The sequence below is a fragment of the Desarmillaria tabescens genome, assembly GCF_030435595.1.
Source record: "Desarmillaria tabescens strain CCBAS 213 chromosome Unknown EV420scaffold_329, whole genome shotgun sequence".
NCBI lineage: Eukaryota > Fungi > Basidiomycota > Agaricomycetes > Agaricales > Physalacriaceae > Desarmillaria > Desarmillaria tabescens.
Genome location: NW_026848628.1, coordinates 1 through 8,924, shown reverse-complemented (window position 1 = coordinate 8,924; position 8,924 = coordinate 1). Strand labels below are relative to the sequence as shown.

The following is an 8,924-nucleotide window of genomic DNA, read 5'->3' as shown; positions in this document are numbered from 1 at the left end:
CTATGTATCACAACATTGTCGACCTCCCTTGTAATATATTGTAACCTGTGTACCAAATAGGATAATCAGCTTTGTTAACATGAAACTTGAATATCGCTTCACCTTTCCTACTTTGTGCATGACAACAGCTCCTGATTGAGTGATTCTGGGGTGCAGTCTTCCACCATAACCACCTTTATCATATCGATGAACTGTCATGGTGGCATCAAAACCAGGTGCTATCAAATCAAGAGACACCTACCACCTTCGATGTTAGCCATGGTCACGATCTTGGTGACACTGTTCTGCAACATGGTCAGGTGATATGAGGTATTATTTAAATCACAGACTCACCAAGATGATGACGATGAAGATCTGTTGCCGAGGCGCTATCAGATCAGGTGCTATCAAAACAATATACTTAGCCTATCCTTTAATGTTAGCCATGATGATGTCTTAACACGGTTAAGTGCAATCACCTACTATTGAAACTATTGACTTACTGCGATGACCACGATGAACATCTGTTGCTGAATACCAGGACGACAGGCCGGTTACTGCCCTGGATGCAAAAAAGCAATAGCCATGGACAACATGCCAGTGATAATCGATAGTTCAAGGTGCAATGATGGCTGAGAACCTGTCAAGATGTGAACAGGTAGTATCAAAGCACACTCACAATGATGACGGTGACGAGCAACGCTTGTTGATGAGCACCAGGCCGAAAGACCGGATTCCTTCCTGCTCAAAAAAGCAATGGTCAGTGTGGGCGGCCTTCCCACCCTTATGGCCTCTATCCCCCAGCCTGACATCCACAATATGCCATCTCAAACTCGCACCACTACCCAGCACATGCCCAATCAGCCATTCGACCATACTGACTTCGCGGAGCAAGCACATGTTCAGGGAGCACGTGCCTATCAATACTGTCTTCAACAGCAAGCAGAGCTCCCACACTTCCTTCATCACCGCACGCTTCCCAGTCATGTGCTAGATGCAGACGTTCACCATGCCACCGTACTGGAGCAATCGCTCGCAGCCCAGTGCAATCACTTGGATCCATCTTTCCATACCCCACCCCTTATCCACGAAACGAAAGGTCGATTGTTGCAATCGCACCTACACCCTCCGCCTGTGCAGGCTACCTCTCGTCTTCTCCAGCCAGATCAGCGTACCACCTCATGGAACAGGGCGTCGCGCCCGCCCCCGTACTCTATGCTTTTTCCCGCTGGCGGCCATCCCAATCCACCTCCCGTATGTGCCGTTGTTCCCGGGGAAGCCCCTGGTATTTCTGGTCCGCCTCTCGACACGTCAACAGTCATTCCATGTGCACAAAGTCCGGTACTACCTTCTCATCATGGCCATGTCCGGAAGTTCCTAAGGAGGTGCAGCCAATGGATCCGGCGCCGCACCTGAGTGAGAACTTCGTGGTGGTGAGCAGTGTACGTGAGATCACAACATGAGTTCTCCTAAGCTCCCCAGGCCCTCTGTAACCATGTAACCATTCTCCACATATTCCTGGCTTGTCGTGGATGGCTGTCCTGAGAAAACCAGATGTTTTCCCCCAACTTTCCTTGCCTCAATGTTTTTGTAGTTCACGGCTTCATGTGGTTATTCTTCTTGTGCCCATGCCCTGCTCACATGGATGATACGGAAGCAGAGGTCTTCTAGTTGTATATAAGTGCTATTTATTGTGCGACATCAGTAGTATAGCAAATCTCCGTTGTATCTATATTACCCTGAAGAAATTTTGTCAGATTCTTTCATATGAGGCTGCATACACCCTTACCTTTCCACATCTCATGTCAGGGCAACTGATTCCTGCATCCTTCTATGGCCACGTCAACTTCCACCTTTCAAGGCCTACACCAGTCCTGTCCACATCTCGTAAGGCGTCGTGCCCTTCAAAACAAGCAGTTCTTGGTCTGTTGGCACGTAACTTCCCGTCATCGCCTGTGCCAGAGGAAGTGTACCACTGTTCTCATTCTCACTCCAGTCACCGTTCATGTCGCCATCCAGGTGGTTCATCAGCGATCTGAAATCGATAATGCCCGAGCTGGAGCCATCGAATGGGTTCGAGGGTATTTTGTCACTATTATTGGCACCTTCGTTCGCCTCAGGTGGCGGAGCCTCATCGCCGGAATGGTTGATAGGTTGACTGAGTCCAGCCATGAGACTATCGAGATCTTTCCATCCTCGAATGAGTGTCTCCGCTATCACGACATAGATGAGCTTGCTCACCAAAAGACGAGGCACTCTCGATAGTCCTGGGTGATACATGACCTTCAACCGACTCCTCGTCTACCTCCATCGACTCCATCGGAGGAACCTCAGATGGAGATGATTCGGGATCCTCTATCTCGTCGTCTGAGGGCGATATCTCGCTACTTGGCGCATCTGCCTCAGGGTTGTATTGATATTCGGGGCTCGCAGGATCACTTGCCATCAACACAGCCTCGCGATCTGGACATTGAAGCTGCATAAGCTCACGGCTGGAGTAGAGTACAGTGTGGATCATACCTCATTCCCGTCATCGACTGCTGGCTACAATGGGGCACCCTCTGGAGCTCACAGCAGACGAACTTCCCAATGGAAGGTCTCACATCCTGCGTCGTCCACACACCAAGATTCTGGTGGTATTTTATCACTACCCCATGACCGGGGTGTGGCTGCTGATGCAATTTGTCCTGTCATGATGTGTTGGAGACGTCCCATCACACTGATAGCCATGCTTTGCCACGGAAGGTCACGGTGAAGAGGCTGGCTGTGGGCACCTGTGGAATAGTGAGCGGGCTAAAAGGCGAACCTCAAAAACCCACACACACACTCACACAACTACACAAACTACAATCACCCTCGTAAGTTCTAGGGGGAGCGATTATTCCTAATGCGATCCAACTATACTTCAATATCTCGAAGAGTTTCTCTTATCCTCAGCGCTCTTAGCGAAGCTAAGCTTTCTCTAATGAATTCCTAAGTCTAGGAACTTTTTACAGGAAGGTCGTTCACTGGCACGATGCAACCTTCAAGGCAGATTTGAGTTATAATACACAAGGGACACTGATCCCAACAGAAACAGAGGCAATACACGCTGAAACTTTAGTGAGCTCGCTAAAAGAACACCACAGGCAAGCACTGACTTAGCCCACTCGCTACACAACTGTATGTAGGGGTTCTCCAACTAACTCCCGCAGGTTATCTCGACTCAAGAACACTTCAGAAGTGCTCGGAAAACAGATTCAGAAACGGAACTTCGAACAGAACTGACACGGAACAGACTGAAACAGAACAGAACAGAACAGAACAGAACAGATCTCAGATTTCCACTTCAACACATTCTCCGAACAGACTTATTACACTTAACAGAACAGAAACAGTGTCACTGATTCGTATTCACTCTGACTAAGTTCTCAAAAGTCTTATCAAAAGGGTATCTCGTATTTCTCTGAGTGAGCTCGCTAATTCTACGCACAGCTCGAAGTCACAAACTGATCCTTTGTTACAGTACCGCCTTCAACGCGTGCACGGGAACTCGGGGGCTCGAAACTTCGCCTCTATCTACTGTAACCAGCCTACTTATACTACAGGGGAATTAGAATTATAAACGTCGCACAGTACCCAGACTCCTACATGCGTAGCACGTTGCCACCGCTGCCTTACTGAGCATCCGAGTCGGACTTCCCAGTTTTAGTCTCATTTCTATAGTGAGCTCACTAAACGCATGCCAAGAGGTGCTCTCCCGACACCCGTGGGCTCGTTCTCTAGCGACCGACAGGTCTAGGCGCACGGAACTATCAGTTCTGGCGTATGTCGTTCAGGACTTCTTTCTTGGATTCACAGAGGCTTCTCGTAGACACGGCAACAAGTGAGTCTTCAAACAATGGGACTCAGAACAATGGAACGCGGGCTCGCGGACTTCGGCCGAAGCCCATTGCCCAAGCTCGTGCCGGTGATATCTGTCCGCTCGCTTAAGGATTTCCCCGGATTTTCAGGTATGGCGCATCACAGTTAGCGAGCGCGCTAAGTGTTCTCAGTGCCAGTGCAATCTTCAAGGTTTTATCTAGCTCCCACGAGTGTGCTTGTAAGTTAGAGCCTAAGGCATTGGGTATAGGGTTTGGCCTTCTCATCACGCATGCCTGTCAGGTACAGTGCTGTGACTAAGTCCTGTTTAGAATCCCGTTGCTTCTTATGCCATAAGTTATATTCCATATCATTGCACCGCGTAGCATTAGTGTCGACGCGTAGTTTTAGTCCGCTCGCTCACTATTTCTCAGTATGCATGTAAAACACTCTAGATTGCAAAATTACACGTGTAAATAGGCTGCAGTCGCAACAACAGCTGTTCACGACTGTCCAATTACTGCATAGAGAGAAGCTGAAATTTTCGTCATGTATGCCCTGCGCAAATTACCATAATTTCATACCTCCTAATGCCTGAATTTAATCACCCAGGCCATCCACCCCAATTCCCTTGTAGAAACGAGGATGCCTGAGTATCCAGGAATGCAGACCGTTGATGCGTATATCTCGCTCTGCAGATTATCATTCATTGTCCTATTCACAATTGTAATCGAGATAATATACCTTACAAAGACTTGTTCCATGTCATACGTTCTTCCCAACATTCGGATATTCGGAGAAAGGTTTAGGATGATATCGCAAGGACATCCTTGGTACCCAATGCTGAAACGGGGTCCAAGCGCCTGGATGAGCACTTCTGGAGGAAGGAAGCACCGAGCATAACGATAGCACCGACATCGAATGTCCAAGTGCACCAATGGCTGACATTACTGTCGAGCATTTCATGGATGCCAGCTGTCCTCATCCACCAGGCAGTGGCAAGGTTTATGTAGATTTGTTTGTTCAGGCTGTGCTCATGGGTGGCGACCCCATATTCCTGAAAAACGGGCTGGTACTAGTCTGTCCGACACCTGCCGAACCTCGGATGGGGACAGAAAGAGGGTGCTTAGATTGGTATAGATCCAGCGAGACACCGCAATCTAGATCATATGCTCCAGTCGGAATAACTGACCCCAGTATTAATACTTGTGCATGTGCCGTTCACGACGTGTTCTAGGAATTGGCAAGAGCATGATGTCGCTGAGCACACAGACAATAAATACTTCGCAATAAATACTTCGAAGATATATTCTTAGATCGGTATCCTAGTCTGCCTGCCTGCTCACATTAATGTACATATCCCATTGTTCAATGACACCCGCTCTCATGCAGCCGGCTCAACGTAGGGGTGAGCATGTCCAACAGTCTGATAACTTCTGGTTTCAAGAGGAAGTCGGACAAGTCGGTACTGAAAGTAGACGGCTAGTCTTAAGACAAGTCAGCATTTATATTACAACTTGACTTGGCTAGAATCATGCGTACCGGTGGTGCGATCTGGTCCAATGCAGGCTGACTATCCACGTCCAGTGTTTCAGCCTGGTACTAAGCAGAAATTTTTGGATTGTGCTACCACCAAGTACCGATCAACTCACCTGCATCCCAATAGGTCTACCATTGAGCCAGGGATGAGTTCTTGTGGTCTCATGTTGGATTCGGTAAGCCTTGCCTTGAGCTTCTTGCTTTGACAGCTGGCTTGTCATCCCATCATCTGCCTGGACATGCGCCGCCCACTGCACTTGGGGCTCCCAGTCGAAGAGGTCCCACGGTGTCGTCTCATATATAGCCTTCCAGGCGACTGTGTTCCTGTGGATTGGCATCACCTAGGACATTAGAGGTTCATTGGAACGCACGTATTCTGGCTTTTTCCCTCGCAGATTTCTCTTGCTCTTCCTGATTCAACACTTCCCACGCGGCATCCCAATACGGATCGGGGAGTGCAGGTATGCTGGCATTTCCCCTTGCAGTTCTCTCTTGCTCTTCCTCATCCCACACTACCCACGCGGCATCCCAATACGGATCGAAAACGTCTGCAACTAGTTGCCACAGGCTGTTTAGCAAAATGCAAAGCGTCGGACTGTTACCAGATTGACGCACCTTTCATCTGACACCAAGGCTTCCAGCGAGGTGTAGAGTAGAGCCAATTATCGTGTCGAACAGGCGAGAGACACGGCGTGCAAGCCAATGAATTCATATTGTACCTTGTCATGTGCTCGCGATCGGAACACGGTAGCTCCCGCAGAAGCATGGTGAGTCATGGCTCTTTCAAATGGTGGGTTTTGCCGCCACGGCTGTGCCACTATGTACTCTATTTCATTGCCATACATTGTTGGCCTCCGTTCCTCGTTCAAATTCTTATTGGGCATGTCAGCAATGACCGCAACCCTGGCTGGACATTTGTCACCAGAAACAATTGGGAGCGATAGACTCCTTGCCCTCATCCTACCCCACCATGGATCCACCTCAGTTACCCTTCAACGTGGTGGCTCAAATTATGTCTCTCTCAATACTCACGAATGCCAACCTTTACCGTTGTTTAACCGTGTGCACGGAATGGTACGTTGCCAGCATGCGGCAGTTGCTCCAGGTCGTGCAGGTCAATGAAAAATGGGATTGCACTTTCTGGTCACTCTACCTGCAGAGGCGATCAGCTCATGCCAGCTGCATCCGTCAAATACACATTAACGGTCACAACATGCCATTGTCCTCAATCCTCCTCAATGATGTCATCTGCGTATGCCCCAGTCTCACCCTATTCCTCGGAGTCGATCTCGATCTCTCCCACTTCCAAAGGCCGGTCTTGTTCCAAAGCCCCATAGAGATCAGGCTGCGGTGATGTAGATTCTGCAGGTCGGGAGCGGGTGCACTGTTCAGCTACTCTGATATCACAAGTCTGACTGTCATCAGTCCTTCCTTCCTTACCGCCGATGTGCCTGGTCATGTTTCGTACGGACCGCCTCGTTTAGTGGGCAGCATAACCATGACTCGGGCTACACTCCGTGACATGATGGAATTATTCGCTTGCTTGCCACCACGAATGATCGTGTTCGAGACGGTTGAACTGGATGTCGTATCAGCTGACAATTGGGAGCTCCATGGTGCGCGCATTGTTGTACCCACGCTGGGGAGCGCCGTGAAGCGATTGCTTATACACGCTGTTGGTATGTTTCTCCATAGCCTAGGTGTCTGTTCTACATGCTGATGTTTGCGTAGAGACCTTCCCACCTGTTCCCATGTTTATCGACCTGTCGAACCTGGTGTCGCTTGAATGGTTCGCATTTATGTCAGGCAAGATCAGCCCGACATCTGCTCTCAACATGTTGCACTCCATACCGGTGCATGCGCCTCTCCGTCGTGTAACTCTTGCGGTGGCAACCTTCATCGACCCTACATGGGGATGCATTCCTACATCCTTGGTCAGGTTCAGGTGGAAAATCCAGATGTGCATCGCTTATCGCGCTCTCCCTGCCAACAGAGATGTCATCAACACATCGTCCTTAGTTAACGTGTCCTATGGTACATATGCGGAAGTGTGGGATTACATGTAAGTGGTCTCAGGTCCTTGGGCCCAATCTCGAAGCTCAAACATCGACTTGATTCTTCTTTTAGTGTGAAAAAGAGCTCTTGGTGACTATGAGTTATAGTGATACCTTCAAAACGTATTGCCAAGAATAGAGAATGCAATGTTACTATGTCATTTCGCATGTTTAGCAATGAATCCAACTGCTTAGCTTAACGGGTGTTCACGCACAGTGGATACATATACATGTCTGTGCCATGTCCAACTGGAATGACTCTTCCAAAAAATGCACATCCCTGAAACTCACACCATGGGGCTTTGTTGAAGTATATTTGGCTGACGCATCAAAAGGGAATCTTATGGGATGTTATCATTTGCAAAGGCCTCTTGGCTTTATCCGACCAACTATGTCTTCGCTAGATGCGCACACACCAACAACCTTCATAACAAAATGCTAGGCTATGACGAGTTCGAAAAAAGCTTGTACAGGTAAGTATACAGAATAAGGAACATCTACAGTGTATGCTGATTTGGATGCAGAGAAACGCTTATATGTGCGATTGTTCACTCCGAAGCGTCTTGGGTACCACACATGGTGCGCAAGCCCTTTCAGATCATGGTTTACACCACAGTGCAGCGCTTTTCCGATGAGGCTAGCGGCCGGGGACCGGGGGGGGAGACGAAGGAGAGGGCGACTTCGAGGGTGTGGGTTAAAGTGGAGCTGGATGTCGAGGAGGTTGGTGGAGGACTGTGGTCTTGAATCATGAGGAGAGCTCAACCATGCTTGAGTCTCAGTCAAAAGTCCGTGGGTTTGAGTCGATGGCAGTGTATATCAGTTGATAAATCGATAGAAACCCGTAGCTAGCTAAGAATGGGGCATCCCATGATTTTGCGATCGCTACCTATGGATATCCTTCAATGGCCATAGATTATTGTCGGTGTGCATCATTGTACGTTGATAGGAATCAATAGAACATGTATTCATTTGCTTGCTACCTATATACACTAGCTATAGCGGCTAGCTACAGGTCCAGGCATCCACCCACTTATCGAACTCCCGTTCTGCCAGATACCCATCCCTTGCCTCCCACCTTGCCAACCGGCCACACGATGCATAGAGGGGTCTTATGAGCCAACCTGAATGACTGTAAGCAGATACCCGTAATATAGAGCTTTAACATACCGCATCCAAGGTGGGAAAGGGCGCAGCCAACAAAAGTGCATCATGTGTAGTAACCTGGAGTTGATGGGCACCAAAGTTCGTGCCTGTAAGTCAATCAATACTAGGCCAAAAAGGTGACAACTTCGCACCTAGAAAAAGCAAATGGAAGAGATGACATGAATATATAGCATCGCCATGAGTCAACCTAGTGCAGCATAACGGAGAATAAGACAATGAAATGGTGAGGGATATAAGCAGACTCACCTTCTCCCGCAACTAAATCACGTCCAATCTCCTCACCACCGTCAACTACGAATGAAGATGCTGATTATATGCGGTTGCCTTGGTGCCTTTCCAGATCTACAG

The 8,924-nt window shown here is 48.6% G+C and overlaps 4 protein-coding genes across 4 annotated transcripts; 1 reads left to right on the top strand and 3 right to left on the bottom strand.

Annotated features, from left to right (window-relative positions):
• EV420DRAFT_1490149 (uncharacterized protein) lies at nt 1-1,301 on the bottom strand (the record flags this gene model as incomplete). The annotated part of the gene is made up of 7 exons (XM_060470700.1): nt 1-45; nt 103-191; nt 242-284; nt 334-383; nt 483-541; nt 659-969; nt 1,155-1,301. 7 exons carry the CDS (start codon nt 1,299-1,301, stop codon nt 1-3), a joined length of 744 nt encoding a protein of 247 aa, XP_060321360.1.
• A 541-nt stretch (nt 1,302-1,842) lies between these two features.
• Nucleotides 1,843-2,513, bottom strand: EV420DRAFT_1490148 (uncharacterized protein; the record flags this gene model as incomplete). The annotated part of the gene is made up of 3 exons (XM_060470699.1): nt 1,843-2,192; nt 2,221-2,471; nt 2,500-2,513. 3 exons carry the CDS (start codon nt 2,511-2,513, stop codon nt 1,843-1,845), a joined length of 615 nt encoding a protein of 204 aa, XP_060321359.1.
• A 2,674-nt stretch (nt 2,514-5,187) lies between these two features.
• On the bottom strand, nt 5,188-6,124 carry EV420DRAFT_1655920 (uncharacterized protein; the record flags this gene model as incomplete). Its single annotated transcript, XM_060478854.1, has 5 exons — nt 5,188-5,301; nt 5,362-5,421; nt 5,472-5,674; nt 5,730-5,912; nt 5,974-6,124. 5 exons carry the CDS (start codon nt 6,122-6,124, stop codon nt 5,188-5,190), a joined length of 711 nt encoding a protein of 236 aa, XP_060321358.1.
• A 204-nt stretch (nt 6,125-6,328) lies between these two features.
• On the top strand, nt 6,329-8,527 carry EV420DRAFT_1490146 (uncharacterized protein; the record flags this gene model as incomplete). Its single annotated transcript, XM_060470698.1, has 8 exons — nt 6,329-6,432; nt 6,727-7,037; nt 7,090-7,420; nt 7,608-7,722; nt 7,779-7,885; nt 7,937-8,132; nt 8,325-8,346; nt 8,406-8,527. The coding sequence occupies 8 exons, from the start codon at nt 6,329-6,331 to the stop codon at nt 8,525-8,527; spliced, it is 1,308 nt and encodes a 435-aa protein (XP_060321357.1).
• Between the last annotated feature and the right edge of the window lie 397 nt (nt 8,528-8,924).